At 33.3% G+C, this 21,282-nt stretch overlaps 1 protein-coding gene and 1 non-coding gene across 2 annotated transcripts in view; both read left to right on the plus strand.

The window, feature by feature from the left end:
- Window positions 1–21,282, plus strand: part of Nbeal1 (neurobeachin like 1) — a 190,717-nt gene that overhangs the window by 90,136 nt on the left and 79,299 nt on the right. The window contains 14 exon segments of the mRNA XM_047546399.1: window positions 295–393; window positions 483–1,063; window positions 1,766–1,898; window positions 2,656–2,775; window positions 3,849–4,152; window positions 6,049–6,134; window positions 10,001–10,090; window positions 12,672–12,840; window positions 13,267–13,400; window positions 13,846–14,005; window positions 14,112–14,214; window positions 15,103–15,259; window positions 17,245–17,403; window positions 19,158–19,317. Of these exon segments, the coding sequence (XP_047402355.1) occupies window positions 295–393; window positions 483–1,063; window positions 1,766–1,898; window positions 2,656–2,775; window positions 3,849–4,152; window positions 6,049–6,134; window positions 10,001–10,090; window positions 12,672–12,840; window positions 13,267–13,400; window positions 13,846–14,005; window positions 14,112–14,214; window positions 15,103–15,259; window positions 17,245–17,403; window positions 19,158–19,317 (2,455 nt within the window).
- Trnae-cuc (transfer RNA glutamic acid (anticodon CUC)) lies at window positions 14,932–15,005 on the plus strand. The gene has a single exon. It is a non-coding gene; the product is annotated as a tRNA-Glu (tRNA).

Genomic DNA, 21,282 nt, shown 5'->3' on the forward strand with positions numbered 1-21,282 from the left:
AAAAATCAACTTAAAAAGTTAAGTGTCATTTGCCCTAATCTGCAAATAATAAAAAAATTCTAAAACACATTTATGCTTACTTTGTTTTGCATTTTGATAGATTATTATAACTTTGTTATTCCAGAAGATGTATAGATTCTATGTAAAGATGAACACATGCAATATGAGAGAATATTGAATTTATAATTTTTTATTTAATATTGTTCATTAGCTTAAATCTGTATTCAATATTTTTAATATTTCAACAAATCTAGGCATTTAAAATGTGCTTTCCTGTATTGTTTTCCCCTTTAGGAAATATTTAAAGAAAGAATTGGTTATACACATATGTTTGAAGTACTAAAATCTCTGGGTCAGCCCCCACTGGAACTACTTAAAGAACTTATGAACATGGTAAGTTTTTAACCTTTTTTGAAAGAAGCTAATTTATCTCCATTTAAAAAATGGTAACTAACTTTTTATCTGTTATGTTGCTTTTTCAGGCTGTAGAGGGTGATCATACTTCAGTTGGAATTTTGGGCATTAGTAATGTCCAGCCTCTCTTGCTTCTTATCCAGTGGCTTCCAGAGCTTGAATCCCATGACCTACAAATCTTCATCTCTGATTGGTTGAAAAAAATATGTTGCATTAACAGGCAGAGTCGAACTACATGTGTCAATGCAAACATGGGAATTAGAATCATTGAAACTCTTGATTCCCATTCTTCTCTTCATCGAACTTGTGCTGAGAACTTGATTGCTATCTATGGTTCCTTGGGGAGTCAGTCAGTGAGCTCAGAAGAAATCCGTTGCTTACTAAGATTGCTGAGAGTGGATCAATCTGAGTTTATTCACCCTTACACCACTCCTGTGACTCGAGCAATACTGACAATGGCCCGAAAACTTAGTCTAGAGAGTGCACTACAGTATTTTAATTTGTCTCATAGTATGACAGGAATTTCTGTTCCTCCCATACAGAAATGGCCAGGATCTGCCTTTTCTTTCAGTGCTTGGTTTTGTTTAGATCAGGATCAGTCGACTCTTGGTGTTGCTAACAAAGGAGGAAAAAGAAAACAATTATACAGGTAATGGTACAATTTTGGAATATAAATAAATAGCAGTATATATGCTACAATTCTTAAATAGGAAAAAGCCTCTATAAATATTTTAATGTACAACAATTTATCTGAAGCTTTTTTTGTCTGTTAGCTGCATACAGTTTAATTATAAGTGCTTTGTTATGTATTTTTATAATAATAATTATATATCTCAAATATTTTGCTACTTAAGTTCTGAGGCTAGTTTGGAAACATGTTTTCTTCTTACAATACTGTAAAAATGTAGAAGGGAATAATAAACTTCAATAATAATCTTTGTGTCCCATTGAAGGTATTATACGCTTTTTATATGAAAGACCTTAAAATCTATGTGCATGTCTATCCAGACTGCAATACCTAATAATTTTTAATACTTGTGATTTTTAAGACCTTTATGTGTGCTTTCTGAATTTTATTTGGAAAAATGTTGAAGAAGTGAAAATTTTTAGTTTTGCCATAGTTTGCTAATGAAATTCTAGTTATAATGCTGCCTTGTATAATTTGTTAACTCTTATACCACAAAAAAAAGATTTTTAAAATGTCTCTGAAACAAGGTTGGACCGATGTGTGGCAGTAGAATTTAAGCTACAGCAGTGCTGATAAAGATGTTCATGATGATTTTGTGGGCTTCAGTGATGATGAAACAGATCAGCTGCCTTCAGGAGTTCTGATAATATATATTTATGTTAGCTTTTTTACAGGAGGTGGCATGGGTTTTGAAGCTTTTATTACCCATTCAGGTATGTTGGTTGTGGCAGTGTGCACCAAAAGAGAATATGCAACAGTTATGCTTCCTGACCACAGTTTCTGTGATTCCCTCTGGGTAAGGCTTTGGGGCATCGTATCTAACTCATATTTAAACATCGATGTATTTAACATCGTATTTAATCTTAAAAGATTTGGTGCATGTTCAAAAGGAGTTTTTTTCATCTTTAAAAAAATTTTTTTTTTTTAGTTGTTGATGGACCTATATTTTATTCATTTATTTATATGTGGTGCTGAGAATCAAACCCAGTGCCTCACACATGAGGCAAGTGCTGTACCACTGAGCCACAACCCCAGCCCTCATCTGCTTTTTGAATTAGTTAATTTTCACTTTAAGGTTCTATTCATTTTGGAGTTTTGTCTATCAGAAAGTTAATACTGTTGATAGTATTAATTTCTGCTAAAAATTAAAATGTTTTGATTTCTTTGTCTTCTAAAAGCAAATTTAATTTTGAATTTTAATTCAGAATGAGATGAGAAATCATGAAAAACAATGCATTTCTATTGCTATTCTAAAAATATAAAATTTGTCTTTATTAGAAAGATTGATTCTGAAAAAATACTCAAAGCCTTGGAAAATGAAGAAAAGACACTATGTTAATAATTTTTGAGAGTTTTCTGGAAAAGGTTTAATGGTTTTGTAGTACTACAAAAAAATGGTTCTCACTTTAAGAACGTCATTTTAATCAGTGCTTAACTGTGTTTAATCTTAATGTTCTGTTCTCACAAACAAGTTATAGAGTAATACTTTGAAAACATTTGTCATTCCAAAGACTGTAATTTTAGCCTTTTAAATGTATGTTTTACTTCACCAGCACAACATAACTATTGTTCACATGCCTGGAAAAAGGCCCTTTGGTCAGAGTCTTGTTTATATCTATGACAATGGACAACAGAAAGTTTCTGCCCCTCTCAGATTTCCTTCCATGAATGAAGTAAGTATATCTAACCCATTCTTTTCAGGCCCAATTTATTGAGAACTCTTAAATATTTCAGTTAATGTAGAAGATTTTGTTTATTCTAAATAGGGGGTCCTAAAATCTTGTATATTCTAAATATGGGGTCCTAGTCTATATAATAAGATGTAATAAATTAATATTTGTCAATCTATCATTAGATGATGTCAGACTGTGTGTAGAAAAGAAAAACAACTCAAGGAAGAAACAAATGTAATCAAAGACTTAGGGGAAAAAAAAGACTTAAAATAGGAAAGCCAAAGAAATGATTAGATAATTTAATAAAACTCTCTTATGACATACAAGAGTATTACAATGAACTCTTCCATTTACATTAAGTTTGAAATAACAATGAAGAAACTTAAATCTTGCATGTTATGGTAAGATAGAATTTTACTGAGGTGGTTTTCAGTGACCACTTATATAAAAGTTTTTTGAGAATTTTTGGATAATTTTGAGAAAGGTTTTTGAAGGCAATGGAATGGAGTAGATTATTTCTTAAATCCTTCTAGGAGTTGAGTAATTTCTTCTTGTTCTTGATGACCATTTCAGGATAGCCTGTAATGAGCATTATACTGACATGCAATTCTCTCCTTGTAAATTTTAAGGGGCAAAGTAGTTTTCTCTATTTTAGATAACAGTAAAGCTGTTTAAAAATTTTTAAAAATAATAATAAACACTCATTAAAATATTTAAAAAACACAAGTATGTACAATGAGTCATAAAAATAATACATCTGAATTCTATTGGCCAAGGGGATCTTTGGTAATGTTTTCTTATGTATATACATGTACATACATCATGATCCAGTAAAAAAAAAAAAAACAACTTTTCACTTTAACTTTCAGTCTACTTATTTGCTTAGTTTTGTGTGCTGTTTATTTTTATTTATTTTTAATTTTTTCTCCATCATTGGGGATTAAGCCCAGGGCCTTGCAAATACTAGGCAAGGACTCTACCACTGAGGTATATCCCTAGCCCCTCACTGTTTAACTTTAAACATGAAATTTGATATTTATTTAAAATGGTGTAATATTTTGTTTGTTTCTTAGCCTTTTACTTCCTGTTGTATTGGTTCAGCTGGACAAAGAACCACCACTCCTCCACCGTCTCAAATCCCAGACCCACCATTTTCTTCTCCCATTACCCCTCACCGGGCGTCATTTGGTGGAATTTTATCATCAGCCTCCTGGGGAGGAGCAACTGAAAAATCAAAATTAGTTACCAAATTGATATCAGCTGGAACCCAAGACAGTGAATGGGGATGTCCCACATCCCTAGAGGGTCAACTAGGGTCTGTTATTATCTTTTATGAAGCACTACAGCCTCCTCAGGTGAAGGCATTGTATTTAGCAGGTAAGCTTGTACATTATACTGTTTAATTAAATTTAGAGTTTTTCTAAAGAAATTGTTTGATTTGAAGAGTATATTTGTTTTCAATGAAAAAAGTCCCCCACATATCATACCTTTTTTTGTAAGCATGAATAAAATAAGCCTTTGGAAAATATTTCAAATATCATCCATAACACTACCTGAATTAATCTCCTAGAATTGCCATTGCAGAATACCACAGACTGGGTGGTTTTAACAGGAGGAATATATTTCTCACAGTTCTAGAAAATGGAAGTCAAAGAGCAAGGTGCATCAAGATTGTTTTCTAGTGAGGCTTCTCTTCCAAGTTGTGGGTGGCTGCCAATTGCAGTGTTCTCACATGGTCTTCCCTTTCTTTGCACAGGGACAGAATAAGAGACCTCTGGTGTCTCTTCCTTTTCTTGTGAGGGGCCATATCAGATTAGGGATTCACTATTATGACTTTAACTTTTTTCCTTAAGGCTCTATTTCCAAACAGTCATATTGGAGAGTATATCTTTACATTGAATTTTAGGTCCATCCATACACTGCCAGTTCTTTCTTCAGATTTTAATGAATTGATCAAACAAAATATAAGCCTATTTCCACAAGAAATCATAAATTTTGTTTTAAAACTTGTCATTTTTACAATTTATGTATTAAGATACCTGAAAATAAGGTTATACTCTTTGTTTTGGCCTTTTCTTTTGACCATGATTTAAAGCACATACATTCATTATCAATGGATCATAACTACTTACAAAATTGTATTCTAGCAGGATGTTCAGATGTTATGTCTCTAAGAGTCATGTGCATTAACTTTGCAGAATGGCTTATTTTTTTGTCAAAATATCCTTTTTAGATTGCATAGGAGTTTTGACATGAATAGGACTCTCCAGACTTTCAAAGTTTATGGTAAACCTTTGAAACTCACTAGAATGTTTAAAGATGGGTCTATAATCCAAATAAATTAAAGCTAGTAATAAATCATTTTGCGTAGTCATGGCTTTGTAGTTTACATTTTGTTCTTTTTTTAAAAATTTTTTTTAGTTGTAGATGGACACAATACCTTTATTTTATTTATATTTATGTGATGCTGAGGATTTAACCCAGTGCTTCACATGTGCTAGGCAAGTACTCCACCACTGAGCTACAAACCCAACTCTGTTCTTTGAGTTTTAGTGAAGTTGGGAATTTTTTTTTCCTATTCATGAGCTATTCCATTTCTGTGGTGTTTATTCACACTGACTGAATGTTTTACTGTCTTTTTATTCATTTGAATTTGTGGACATTTGATAAATTAATAGGTGGACTTTGTTATATGTGACAATATTTTTTTAATGCTATATACAATTTCCTTTCTGGAGTGAAGGTTGATCCACTCCCTAACTTTTCTAGGTTTTGGATATATTGGAGGTGATATGAAAACTAAAGTAAAGCCAGACACAGTGGCACACACTTGTAATCCCAGTAATTTGGGAGACTGAGGCAGGAGGATTGCAAGTTCAAAGCCAGCCTCAGCAACTTAGTGAGGCGTTAAGCAACTTATTGAGACCCGGTCTCAAAATTAAAAGGGGCAGGCTGGGGAGACAGCTCAGTCGGTAGAGTGCTTGCCTTGCAAGCACAAAGCCCTGGGTTTCCATCCCCAGCACCGCAAAAAAAAAAAAAAAAAAAAAAAAAAAAAAATTAAAAAGGGGCAAGAGATAAGTGCTCCTGGGTGCAATCCCCAGTACCAAAAAAGCCAAAACAACAAAACCCCTTAAGAATGTTTTAGCTAGTATGCTTTACTGTATTATTTGCATAACTTAAAACTCTTTAAATTTAAATTTTGTTCTGATAACACAGACCAAGGAGACCATAAATATTTAATGATACGTATGTATGTGTATAAATAATTTTCAGGTCCTAATTGTTTAAGCCCTTGGAAATGTCAAGAGTCTGACATGTCTGACCTGCCTGGTAACATCCTTCTTCACTACACAGCAAAGGTGAGAGCAAATGCATGGACTGTCCATCTAGTTATACCTCTGTTGTGAACTAAAATTCTTTTTTATTCCTTTAGTTATTTCAGTGGATAGTTGAGATGGAGGGGCTTTAGTTGCCATTTTTTGAATTATCAATTTTTCAGAGAAATGTGAGAAGCAGCAAACATTAAGGTGCATCTCCAACTAGAGTTCAAATGTTATCATTATGTCATTCTGATAGTATAAATGGAAATAGTTTTAGGTGGAATTTGTATTAATGAACTGAATTCAGTAAATGAAACAGTTTGAACTTGTATTCACCTAGTTTTCTGGAAGGAGAGATGAAACAATTGTGCTTATTAAACTTTGGTATTAAAAAAAATGTGATACAGCAAAAGAGGGAGAAAGGAAGGAAGGGAAAAAAGAAATGTTAACTAAAGGAGAAAAGAGAAACTTTCTATATGCCTATCATCCTTTTTCCTTCAAGGACTTAAATAATGAAAGTAATTGAAGGCAGCAAGGGCAAAAGGAAGGAAGATAAAAGTTAGAACTGGGAGGAAAGAAAAAGGAGATACTACAAACATAAGTTGTCTTCATTATATTAAATATTATCTTGACTCAGGAAATGCTTTGCTAATGGGGTATTCTACATTATAGAATATGTTTTTCTAATTTAGCAATCTGGTATGTAATCATAATTTATTACTTTTGAGTGTGTGTTTGTTATATCTGACCTAATAAAATGAACTGATCAGTTTTATTTTCTCCCAACTTTTTATTTTGATAAATTTCAAGCCCAGAGAGAAGTCAAAATATGCAGTATCCTCTTCTCCTAAATTCACCAGTTATTAACATTTTGCTGTACTTGCTAGCTTTCTCAAATCATTTGTGAAAGGAAATTAAAATAGCTGTCAGGCCAGGCGTGGTGATGCATGCTTGCAATCCCAGTGACTCTGGAGTCTGAGACAGGAGCATTGCAAGTTCAAGGTCAGCTTCAGCAATTTAGGGAGGCCCTAAGCAACTTAGTTAGACCCTGTCTCAAAGTAAAAAGAGAAAAGTATGGGGTTGGGGGCCCTGGGAATGTATCTCAGTGGTAAAGTGTTTCTGGGTTAAATCTCCAGACCAAAACAACAACAACAACAAACTATCAAAACTTCATCCCTAATACTTCTATATAATCATTTACCTACATAAGAAACTAATCCATAATTGCATATATAATCTGTATTCAGTTTTTCCTACAATATTTATTAGCATTTTAAAAATTAACCTTGGATCTTTGCAAGTCAAGATCTTTGCATTGCGTTGATTATAATGTTTAAAATAACTTTGAACTGGATAATATAAGGTTGGATTTTATACTATTCAAAGTTAAAATTTCTGCACTATTAAAAATAGCTATTACCTTATTGGTTTTCCCCAAGAATTGCAGTATGATTGATATCATAATAAACAAAACAGTTTACTACAGGACTGTTTCTCCAAAACTGTGGGATATCATGATACAAAGATTCCATGGTTAAATAAGTTTGTGGAGCTGGTGCATTCTTTATAACCCTCTTGGAGATTAATGATACACTTTAAAAATCCTACCAAAAAACCCCTTTCACTTAGTTTTATCCTTTATTTCCTAAGTCATTTGAGCATAAAACATTTTTTTAAAACAACTTAGTTATTAACAAATGCAAATTTGCTAAAAGCAACTGTATGGAATTGTTTAGTAGTCATCAGTGTTTTCATTTTTGTCCTCTTGCAGGGGATATTTGGTCATCTATTTGTTCACAGTTGATTGTCTTCTCTATGACAAATTGACAAGAAATTGTGCAAATTCTTAGGAAACAAAGATGACTAACTTAAGACCTAAAGTCTCTAATTTTAAGGATCTTGCTGTCTAAGTGAGATAAATATGTAAAAAAGCATAATGTAATTTTATGAACTTTTTAGCTGTAATTTATTATGTATTTATAATATACTAATACTATACTGTTTGACTTAATCTTCATAAAAGCCCTGAGATGTATATGGTATTATTGGTATCTTTTCTAAGCTTTGTGTTTTCTTAGGCTCTGTAAAGATAAGTAACTTGCCTAACCTCATAATTCTAGTGAATGGTAATGCTAACTTTAGAACCCATTCAGTGCATGTCCTGAACCAGTATACAGTATTTCTGTGTTGCAGTTATGTACAGAATATAGTGTGTGTAAAGCAGGAAGTGGTTTGTTCTTCTAGGAACATGTGAGTTGTATCTTAAAAAGGCAGTTTTGAGGAGGAATTACAGTAAGCAGCGTCTACAAAAGCATAGACTATAAAATAGGATTTTTCATGTATGTATCTGAGCAGGGGAAGAAGATATCTGGAAATGAGTTTAGAGAACAAGTAGAGACCAGATAATAGCAAACTTTGTGTGCCAGGTTAAGGGTTTTACACAGAAGAGTAGTATGTTAGGGTTTGAATTTTAGAAAAAGTTCTTGAACTGCAATACAAAAGTTGGCTTGGAGAGGTAGGAGACTGCAGGCAGTCATACCATTAGGAGATTATCATGTTAAGAAAGGTCATATGTAAATAGTGCTCAAACTAAAGAAGCAGCTGTAGGAAGACCTTTCTGTCTCTGAGACTGATGTAGACTGTTAAATATTATTTTTTAAATTAAATTTTCTCAGTTGCTTTAAGAGGAAAGCAGTAGCCATATAATGTATGTTTCTTTTCTTTTGGAATGGGGATCAAATTCGAAGATGCTTCATTACCTGCAGATTCACAGATTTAATGTGAAGTTACATGACTTCATGAAAGGAAGTTAAATGGTTTTAACAACTTTTTGAATTGCAGGTTAAATTCTTAATCTGAATTAAACCAGAATTGTGTGTTGTTAATACAAGGGAAAATAGTGTCTTATGCCCATGATTGGATTTTCATATTATCAAATAAAATATATTATTTTGTGATTTCTCTATCTCACATTAGAATTACACATTTCTTGTATATTGAGAAATTGTGCCTAGGGAAATAGTAATGGGAATAAAATACTGATTTTTTTTCCCATTACTGAAGACTGATCCCCAGGGAGCTATACCTCTGAACTATAACCCCCAGCCCTTTTTATTTCTTATTTTAAAAAAAATTTTTTAGATGTTACTAGACCTTTATTTTATTCATTTATTTAAATGTGGTGCTGAGAATCGAACCCCGTGCCTCACACATGCTTGGCAAGCGCTCTACCACAATCCCAGCCCCTATTTCTTATTTTGAGGCAGGTTCTCACTGAATTGCCCAGGCTAGCCTTAAGCTTGCAGTCCTCCTGTCTCAGCCTCCCAATCAGCTGAGATTACAGGCATGTACCACCATGTTCAGCTGTGTTTTTTAAAGCCATAAGTCTGTTTGTATATATTGATTTAAAAAGAAAAAAAATTAGACTCTCAGGTAACTGAGAAGTTATAGGTATAACTCATCAATCAGTTGATAAGACTCAGTGACCTAATTTTGATGAGTAAGTGCTTTAAGATATAGTTCATGATTCTTTAAAAAAGACATTCAGCGAACAATAATACTAAAATTCAGATGGGCCAGGCGTGGTGGCAACACTCCTGTAATCCAGGCTACTTAGGAGGTGGAAGCAGGAGAATCACAAATTCTTGGCCACCCTGGACAATCTAGCAAGATCTGTCTAAAGATTTTTAAAAAGGGTGGGGATATAGCTCAGTGCTTGCCTGGCATGTATGAGACATTAGGTTCAAAACCCCAGTACTGGGGGTGGGGTAAAAAAAGAAAGAAAATCAAATAGTAGGCATCTTCTCATTATTTATCTTTTAAAATGGTAGTGAAATGTTCCTTATATGTTTAAAGTTAGGTTTTGTTCTAATTGTACTTTGTTGTATGATTTCTTTTATTCTTAGGCCTGCAAGAATTCAATCTGCCTTGATTTATCTGCTAATTGTTTGCATGGAAGATTAACAGGAAACAAAGTAGTGAACTGGGATATTAAGGTAAATTAATAATAAATGATGAGCAACATACTATAATTTAATGATAACGTAGTATAAATTTAATGATCCTTTTAAGACTTTTTTTTTTTTTTTTTTTTTGGTACTGGGGATTTAACCCAAGGGCAATTTGCCACTGAGCCACATCTTTATATCTTTATCCCCTATTTTTTTTTTTTTTTGAGACAGTCTTACTAAGTTGTTTAGTCCTTACTCAATTGCTGAGGCTGACCTTGAATTTGCACCCACTGGGATTACTGTATACCACCACCACAACCTGCAAGGTTTTATCTTTTAAGCATCTCCAGGTTGATCTGAGTAATAGGTCTCATTTAAAATGTTTTACCGATATACAATTTGAAAGATAAACAAATTAGTTGAATGACTATAGTGGAATAACTGATTCACTGGAAGTTTAAGTTGCCTTTATAAACTGTGCCATGAGCATAATAATCTCCATAAATATGCTATTTTAGTCCATTAAGGTATTTAATCCCTAAAATTGTGTATCACATTTCAACCTCCTAAATCTTCCCAGAGATTTCATTGATTATCTCTTTTCTATCAGACACCTCCTTCTCTACAGTCTGGTATACATCAGGTTCAGACAACTCAAATCTTTACTCTCAATGATTAAAAAACACTTTTCCTCTTCCCCACATTGTCCTCTAGCTGTCAAATCTTGTTTGCCTTCTGTATCTTATATGTGTGTCACAACTCACAACTTTACTTCTATCTAGACTGTTTTAACTGCTCTTGTCATGGTATCTGTTGCACTTTATCATTTCACATGCCATTGTGGATAGTAACTGCTTGCTTGACTTTCCAGTAGTCCTTAAGAATTTCAAAGGAGAGACCACTGCTTGTTATACCAGTGCCTGGTACATGGATATACAATAAGTAATTACTGCTTTTCCCTAAATATAGTATTTCTTTAAAGATATTTTAAATAGCAGTTACAGCATAAGTAGAATCAAAAGAAATATAAAAGATAGTTATAAGGGAACTTATTGGTAAATCAGCTAGAATTTTTTTTAGTTAACATCTCAAAAATGCTTATTCTTTTGATGGATAATTTTGCCTGTACAGAATTGAGTATTAATCTCATGTTATTTAAGGTGTGCAAAGCATTTTTCTCTGTGATTTTCAGATAAAAACATTTATTCTCCTGTGTTAACATAGTACATAGTATGATGTATTGACAGTTCATGAGTTAACTTTTGCTTCACTTACAAGTGCATTATGCATTTATGCATTACATATAGATACCTAATTATTTCAGGTATGCTAAACATATTCAAAAATCAAAGCAATCTTTGGTGCCTTGTGTTATGAATTGTGAATTAAGTGGTCAGATTTTTGCCTGATGTGGAAAATTAAAAAGGGATAGAATTTGTTGCTACAACAAAATCAAAGACCAAAAGCAAGAAGGAAATGACCACTGGGAAATAATATTTGCCATCCAATAAGTTTATTTACTAAATAAAAAGCTCTTAAAATCAGTATGATAGCCTATTAATATGTACTATTTTTGTTTTTTTATCAATGAAAATGTTTAAATAATCGGTATAAAAAATAGGCAAAACAAAGTGACTAGTATGTAGGATGAAAAAATCTGATCTGAAGTGCAACATGAAGACTATAGTTCATAAAATTGTATCATATTAGGGATTTCTGTTCAATAAGTAGATTTTAGCTACTGTTGTCTCAAAAAAATTAACTGTGAGATGATAGATATGCTATTGTGCTCCACTATAGTAACCATTTTGCCATCTGTATTATCCCATAACATCATGTTGTAAACATCAAATTTATACAATAAAATTTATTTTAAAAATACAGCAGACAAAAATATGAAGAGATTGTTTACAGACTTAATCTGGGTCCACATGAAAATTCAGAACATTTTAATAGTTGATAATAACAACAACTAACTTTATATGGCACCCATTGTGTGGCAGGCACAAAGCACTCATAATGTATTATCTTACTTAATCCTTGCAGCAATGTTGTGAAGGGGGATTGCCTTTATTCCCATTTACAGATGAAGAAACTATAGAGAGATTAGTGATTTACCAAAGGACATAGAGTACATTTAATTGAACTGTCTAAAATATCCAAGACTTTGAACTTTGACTGAAGCCACCTGTTCACCTTTTGGTTAGCTAAAAGTAGAGGAGTTAGTCATATTTCTACCACCAAATGCGTTTTTTCTTGATTCTCCTGTTCATGATACTTAATTGTGTAGTGATAGTTGTTTGTTTGGACATTGTTAGATTTACATTATGAAGTCTACTTATGGGGTTATATTTGGAATTCCTGTGTTTGAAATCCTTAAACTATATAAAATGGAAATGCACTAAAAATGATCTGAAAGAGCCTCTTTTGGGTGTTGATTACAGTGGATCCTGAGACTGCTATTTAAAACATCTACCCTCACCAGGGTTCCTTCAAATTAGACTATCCTATACATTACTTAAGTTTTAGTAATGTACTATAACTTTATATATGCTATGTAGATACTAAATGATACCCTTGTCCTTGTTTTATAAGTCTAAGAAATTACTATTTTTTTTTTTTTCAGGACATCATCAACTGTATAGGTGGATTAAATGTACTCTTTCCTTTATTGGAACAAATAAGCCACTTTACTGAAGAACAGATTCCTGAAGCAATGAATGAAAGCATAGTTCCTGAATTGATAACACCTGTAGAAGGAGATAGTATGTTACTGACCTCCACAAAGGCATCAGGTGATCAGATGATAACAAAATGGTCATTGAAAATTTTGAGAATTTACTGAAAAGTAAATACCAATATTAAAAAGAAACTTAACCATTTATAGCAGTAGCAGCTGCCCTAATTTTACTAATAAAGGTCAGGAAGTTTGTAATAATTTAGTCCAAACACTTAAGGTGGTGGTTTTACTCTTGACTATCCGTATGTTATACTCTTAGTGGAAAAATACTACATTGTTAAATTTGTGGTAGAGAAAATATTTATATATGCATTTAAATATATAGCATTTTATTGCTGCTTTTTTTATTTCATTGTGCAAAGCAGTCTGGGACACAAACTTTTGAACTAGATTTCTTCTTTGTTACAGTAAGCATTATGATATAGAAAATGGAAATAAAGGTGATGAATTATGATAATTAATGACATTCTCATTTCCATAGAGTCAAGACTAGAGAAAAATCTGGTTGCAACATTTATCTTGATTATAAAGCACTTTATTCAGAGACATCCCATCAACCAGGACAATCTTATTCACTCCCATGGAGTTGCAACTCTTGGTGCCTTACTTCAGAAGGTGAGCCTGTCTGCATGGTGTTCATACAGCTGGTGACTGTAATTAGCAGTTGGTGTTAGGATTTATTCTTCCTACTAAATAAATACATTATTAAAGATTGCAATGTTACATCTTCCAGGTTGTATTATGATTTGTTTCAGCAGCAGCTTTTAAAAACCTTTATGGAACTATCTTATACAAGAGGTACTTACTTTAAATAGCAGTATATAATCTTTGAAGTGTGTGACTTTGCTATCTTTATTATGTGGAATGTTTGAGAAATATAAGACTTTTAAGAATATGACATTAGAAAAATGTGTTCTAGTGTTACAGCAAAAAATTAAGGTTTTATATTTTTATACCCTAGATTTAAAAATTTTTACATTTAGTAGATGTTCTGAATTAATGATTTGAAATTATAGTTTATTAGCAGTTATTTATGGAACCCTTTTCTGTTTGATTTCAGGTGCCAGGCACCTTAATGGATGTCAATGTATTGATGGCAATTCAATTACTAATTGAACAAGTATCATTAGAGAAAAATATGCCACTCCTGCAACAAATGTATCAGTGTTTACTCTTTGACTTCCGTATTTGGAATCGTGGAGATTTTCCCTTTAGAATTGGTGAGTGTAGTCTGTTTGATAAAATTTTGTAGTTGTTTTAGAAACTTATAACTACCTATGTGACTATTGTAGATAACATCATTTACAAGTGAATTTTCTATTTTAGGTCATATACAATATCTTTCAACTATCATTAAAGACAGCAGGAGAATTTTCCGAAAGAAATATGGTGTGCAGTTTCTCCTTGATACACTTAGGATTTATTATGGGTATGACATCCTTGGTCCTTCCTTAGGTTGATATGTTTTTATTCTGCTGCTTGACTGGAATGGGTAGATTTTCTCATTACCAGCAATTCTAACATCCTTTAACTTCAGAGAAGCATAATAGTGTGGAAGTTAAAATGATCAACAGTGGATCCACGTACAGTAGTTTTGAACATTGGTTTACTTATTTGTGTAGCTTTAGGCAGATTATTCAAATTTTCTGTGCTTGAATTTTCTTCCTCTCTGAAAAGCGTGACCTCCGCCAGGCATGGTAGCACACACCTGTAATCTGGATGCTGAGGCAGGAGGATCAGGAGTTCAAAACCAACCTCAGCAACTTAGCAAGGCCCTGAGCAACTCAGTGAGACCCTGTCTCAAAATGAAATATAAAAAGTGCTGGGGATGTGACTCAGTTGTTAAACACTCCTGGGTTCAATCCCTGGTACCCCCCACCACCCTCAAAACAAACAAAACAAATAAGAACTAAATAGGTTACTAATGTAAAAAGCACATACAACTGTGTGTGCTACATAGTGTCGTATAAATGTAAGCTGTTTTAACATTTTTAGTTTTTGTCACTAAAACTCTTCAAAAGATTCAATCCCTGGTTACCACACCACCCCCAAAAAAGATTTTCCTTAAAATGAAAAGAAGCCAAAACTACCATGAATTATAATAATTATATGGAAAGATCTCTTTTTAAACTGTGAAGTCTTAGACTGGGGATATGGCTCAGTTGGTAGAGTGTGGGCCTCTCAAGCACAAGGCCCTGGGTTCAATCCTCAGTACTACAAAAACAACAACAACAAAAAAAAACTATGAAGTCTTATATAAAATGTACAAAAGTGTTAAAAGTTAAATTTTCAATTTTACTTTTGTTTTCTCTTTTAGGAGTAGTTGTAAATATAATGAGCTGTCTCTAGATGACATTCGAACAATAAGGACTTCTTTGTATGGACTAATTAAATATTTTCTGTGCAAGGGTGGAACACATGAAGAGATACAAAGTATAATGTGTTACATAGCTGCTACTAATGAAGAAGAACAGGTATTATGCCACAGATAAATCTAATCTTTCTTTTTAATATTTAAGTTGCTCTGTCATCTTGTAAACTTACATGTTTGCTTAATTATTTCAAGAATAAGATTATAAAGTATTACATACAATATTACATAATTAAAGAAGTAAATTTTATTTACTATCTGAAAGTTTAATAAGTAGATGACATTGTAATTTAATATTCTAATTAACTCAAATGTGTAAAATGTGGAAATACTGGCTTTCTCTGGCATTTCTGAATCTGTTTTCATGGCCTATTTGGTGTATATCAACAAAGTTACTGTGTAGTTTGTTTTTTTTTAATAGGACTTGAACCCAGGGATGCTTAACCACCGAGTCACTTCCCCAGCCCTTTTTTATATTTTATTGGAGACAGGGTCTCTCTGAGTTGCTCATGGTCTTGCTAAGTTGCTCATGGTGTTGCTAAGTTGCTGAGGCTGGGTTTGAACTCCTGATCCTCCTGCCTCAGCCTCCCAAGTCACTGGGATTACAGGCATACGCCTCCTCACCCAGCTACTGGGTAGCTTTTTAACATGATTATTAGCATAGGTTCATAAACATGTTGCATAAGGATTAAATTGTAAATATCTATTTTCAAAATACTCTTTCAGGGCTGGGGTTGTAGCTCAGTGTTAAAGTACTTGCTTAGCATGAGTGAGGCACTGGGTTCAATCCTCAGAACCACATAAAAATAAATAAATAAAGGCATTGTGTCCATCTACAACTAAAATAAATATATATTTTTGAATATTCCCTTGTCTGAAAAATAAATGAAAGAAATGTAAATACTACATACTACTGATTCAGCTACTAGATTAAGCCCTCTAGGTCTTTTAGAACCTTTTAGAGCCACTAATATAAAATGCACAGTCAAGGAATGACTAATCTCATTTATACTTTTGAAAATGTCTATTCAAAGTGATTATGTGGCAACTTAAAAGTGACACAGCTAGTATACCTGGAACTAGGAGTGATGAATAGCTATTTTACTTCATGATAACTGTATCTGATTCATGGCCAATGATATTTTCTTTGTCAATTCAGTCAAGGGTTATTTGTTGAGAATTTACTGTGTATACAGAATGATATTAGACATTGCAGTTAATTCAGTGATGAACAAATTTTCATTCTTACTTTTAGACTCAAGGGGGTGGGAGGCAGTTACAGAAGTTTACCAAATACCTATGAAACAGATGTGTATGATAATATCTAAAAGGGAGATTTATAAGAAATATATTATGTATAAATCCTGTGAGATTTTCATAGGAGGGTTTTACATGTTGAGAAGACTAGGAAAGGCTTTGTGGAAGAGGTGCCTTTTCAAATGGACAGCATAGGATATGTGATGTGTGTGGTCTTTTGTTTGTTTTTAAATTATTTTACATATTATTTTAGTTGTTGATGGACCTTTAATTTATTCATTTATTTATATGTGGGGCTGAGAATTGAACCCAGTGCCTCACTCATGCTAGGCAAGCGCTCTACCACTGAGCCACAACCCCAGCCCTGATATGTATGGTTTTAAGAGGTGTTGAAAGATTAAAGACTCACCATACACTAAGTGGAAAGCATAGAGGTCAAGGTGTGGTTAAATGAATGGCCAGTGAGTTAAAAGAGATGGGAATGTCAACTTGGTTCTGACTAGGAGGGAGTAGATGGAGCCAGATAAAAAGATGACTATTTTTCTTCATTTTTTATTGCCATAATAAAATATCTGATGCTTGGCATTTTATAAAGTTAAAAAAAGTTGTCAAATATGAATAACAAGAGATGTGCAAGAGAAAATGGAATAAGCCAGCAGCATGTCAGGAGTAAAGCAGGGCTAGTTCAGAAGACATCATACAGTACAGTTAAGCTGAAGCATTAGGTTGTGTAGGATTGAGTTAAACAACTATTTCATAGTTTATGACTTTACTTGTTCTTGTATAAATAGAGGTGATTCTTTTTGTTTTGTTTTGTTTTTACTTAAAAAGCTCTTGGGAATTTTGGATGTACTCCTCAGTCTCCTACATACCAGCCCAACTAGAGGTCAGCTTTTCTTACTGCTGTTTGAACCAGGAAATGCTGACATACTTTATGCCTTGCTGTTAAATCAGAAGTACTCTGACAGACTAAGGGAAATCATTTTTAAGGTACATTTGTAAGCATCTTTTTATTTGGTGATGTTTTCAGTATGTGGATTTGAGTGCAACTTAGCCATTCTTTGACTATTATTTCTTTTTCATATCTTTCTAATTTTAAATTCCTCTTATTTTGATACATATATTTCATATTAGTTCTTTGCATATTTAAAAACCAATTATATTTCAGACTGTGGATATAACCAAGTGGTAGAGTACTTGTTTAGCATATATGAGACCAGCAATTTGATCCTCTTAACCATAAAACCAAAGCAAAACAAAAACAAATAGAAACATACCCAACTAATTATTTAATAAATTGTCTCAGTGGAATATCTACTTTGTCATGCCATCCTCAGATAAAACCTCTCATTTCTTCTTTGATGTATAGTGAGTCTGGGTAGGCAATTCAGAACATTTTAACAGTTTATAATAACTAACTTCCTGTGGTACCCACTGTTGTGTCAGGCACTAAGTACTTTTAATATATTAGCTTCCTTAATCCTTGCAACAACTTTATGAAGGAGTATTATATGTATTCCCATTTTACAGGTGAAGAAATTGAAGTCAGAGAGATTAGTGACTTATCAAAGGACAGAGGATATAGTTTATTAAACTATCCACAATGTCCAAGACTGAACTTTGCCTGAAGCCACCTACTTCACCTTTTTGTTAATAAAAATAGAGGGGTCAAATATAACCACAATGCATTTTTTTTTCTTAATACTCTTGTTCATTATGCTTAATTGCTTGGTGGCAGTTGTTACTCATTTTTAGAGTTATATTATGAAGTCTACTTATGGGATTGTGTTTGGATTGCCTGTGTTCGAAATTCTTAAATTTTAGAAAACAAGGTAGAGTAAAAGTGATCAGAAACAATCTCTCTTGAAGCTGCTTTTTAAAGCATCTGCTCTCATGAAGGTTCCTTTATAGAAATTAAATGTTATTTCTTTACTCCTCCACATACCCTAGTACTGGGGATTGAACTCAGGGGCACTCTACCACTGAGCTACATCCACAGCCTATTTTTTTTTGACACAGAATCACTTTAGATTGCTGAGACTGACCTCAGACCTGCAATTGTCTTGCCTCAGGCTCTCAGATAACTGGGATTACAGACATGTGCCTCCATACCTGGCTAAATGTTATTTTTCCAAAAACAATCTTAAAGGGATTGTTCATGATATTCAGCCAGGATTACCCTTTCATATAAGAATATAGCACCTCTATTGAAAAGTGTTGACCTCCCCTTATAAATATGGAGCTAATTCAGTATCCTGTGTTAGCATATGGGTTTGTTTACTTCATAAATGTTTCCTCATTTTTGAAAATTATTTTTATAACTGTTACATAGAATACTAGATTGATCCAGAGGTTGTTCCTCCTCTGACCTACATGTGTACATGTTTTTCTTTTTTTTTTTTTTTTTTTTTTTTTTGTGGTGCTGGGGATCGAACCCAGGGCTTTGTGTTTGCGAGGCAAGCACTCTACCGACTGAACATGTTTTTCATTTGACATATTTGAACTAAAGTTTCAAGCATAATAATCACTGAACTGCAAATGTCCAATTTATTCCTAAATCCATTTTTTAAGAATAGCTTAATAAGGACATGTCTCTCTTTTTTAGCACTCAGGCATTTTCTTATACTTAAGGAATAAAATGATGCTCCAAAATTCAATGTACTATAATATCTTATTCAATATTAACTTGTGTCAACTGTTTAAGTACTCTATATTGAGAAGAATATATTACTTGTTTTGACCAGGTTATGGAACAGATGTTGAAATGCACAAATGTTTACGAACGTAGTAAACAACGTATTCGACTTAGAGAAGTTGGATACTCAGGATTGGGACTCCTCCTTAATGAAGCATCCATTAACACTTCTCTCATTAAAAACCTTACCAATCAAATCATAAATACAGGTATGACTAAGGCTGATAATACTAATACATTTAAGAAGTAATTTTTCCTGAAAGATTTTTAACCTCTTTTCTCAGATTGCTTTTAAAATTACCTGTTATTTGATTCAGCAGGGCCTTTCTTAGCTACTGAGTCTCTATTCTTTTGTTGTTTTAGTCTCCCAAGGGCATATAGCACATTGCCTTACCTTGTAAATGTTTACTGATTGAGTGATCAAGTTAATAATTGAGTCCTCAAACAAGAAAAGGACACTAGATTCTTTTTCTTGCTGTGTATGGTGGTACACGCCTGTAATTCCAGCAACCTGGGAGGCTGAGGTAGGAGGGTCACAAGTTCAAAGTCAGCCTTAGCAAAGCAGCAAAGCCCCAAGCAACTTAGTGAGACCCTGTCTCAAAATAAAAAATAAAAAGGGGGCTGGGGCTGTAGCTCAGTGGCAGAGCTCAAGGCACTGGGTTTGATCCTTAGCATCATATAAAAAGAAACAATAAGGGCATGCTGTCCTTCTACAACTACAAAAATGAATAAATAAATAATATAATAACATAAAAAGGACTGAGAATGTAGCTCAGTGGTGAAATGCCCCTGGTTTCAATCCATAGTACTCCCTTTCCCCCTAAAAAATGTTCTTCTTAAAGGCAAAATGAAAATTAACTTCAGATGTTCTTTGTTTGAAGTTTTTTTCTTTTTAGATATATATGACAGTAGAGTGTATTTTGACATACTATACACACATGGAGCATAACTTATTCTAATTAGGATCCCGTTCTTGTGGTTGTACATGAGGTAAAGTTTCACTGGTGGTGTATTCATATATGAACATAGAAAAATTATGTCAAATTCATTCCACTGTTTTTTCCATTCCCATCCCTGCTCCATTCCCTTTATTCTCTTTTTTCTAGCCCAGTGAACTTCTATTCTACCCCCATCCCCATTGTGTGTTAGCATCTGATTATCAGAATATTAAGCCTTTGGTTTTTTGGGATTGACTTATTTCACTTAGCATGATAGTCTCTAGATTCATCCATTTACTGTCAAAAGTCATTTTTTTATGGCTGAGTAATATTCCATTGTGTATATATATACCACATTTTCTTTATCCATTATCTGTTAAAGAGCACCTAGGTTGCTGTTTAGGTTAGCTGTTGTCAATTGAGCTGCTATAAACATTGATGTAACTATGTCACTGTTGTATGCTGATTTTAAGTTCTTTGGGTGTATACCAAGGAATGGGATAACTGGGTCAAATGGTGGTTCCATTCCAAGTTTTCTGAGGAATCTCCATACTGCTATCCAGAGTGGTTGCACCAATTTGCAGTCCCACCAGCAATATATGAGTATACCTTTTCCTCTACATCCTCACCAACATTTATCATTACTTTTATTCTTGATAATTGCCATTTTGACTGGAGTGAGATGAAATCTCAGTGTAGTTTTGGTTTGCATTTCTCTAATTGCTAGAGTTGTTGAACATATTTTCCATGTATTTGTTAATCAGTCATATTTCTTCTTCTCTGAAATGTCTGTTCATTAGCCCATTTATTGATTGGGTTACTTTTTTTTGATATTAAGTTTTTTAAAAATATATTCTGGAGACTTAGGCTCTAGCTGAGTTGAAATTATACTACAGAGTTATAGTAACAAAAACAGCATGGTATTGGTACTGAAACAGACATAAAGACCAATGAAATAGAATAGAAGACACAGAGACAAACCCCCATAAATACAATTATCTGTACTAGACAAAGATGCCATAAACATACATTGTTGGAAAGATAACCTATTCAACAAATGGTGCTGGGAAAACTGGAAATCCATATGTAGTAGAATGAAATTGAACCCCTATCTCTCACCCTGCAAAAAAATCAACTCAATTCAAAGTGGATTAAAGACTTAGACATTAGACCAGAAATCCTGTATCTACTAGAAGAAAAGATAGGACCAAAACTCTATCATGTTGGCTTAGGAAC

This window comes from Sciurus carolinensis, chromosome 3 (assembly GCF_902686445.1).
Source record: "Sciurus carolinensis chromosome 3, mSciCar1.2, whole genome shotgun sequence".
Taxonomy (NCBI): Eukaryota; Metazoa; Chordata; class Mammalia; order Rodentia; family Sciuridae; genus Sciurus; species Sciurus carolinensis.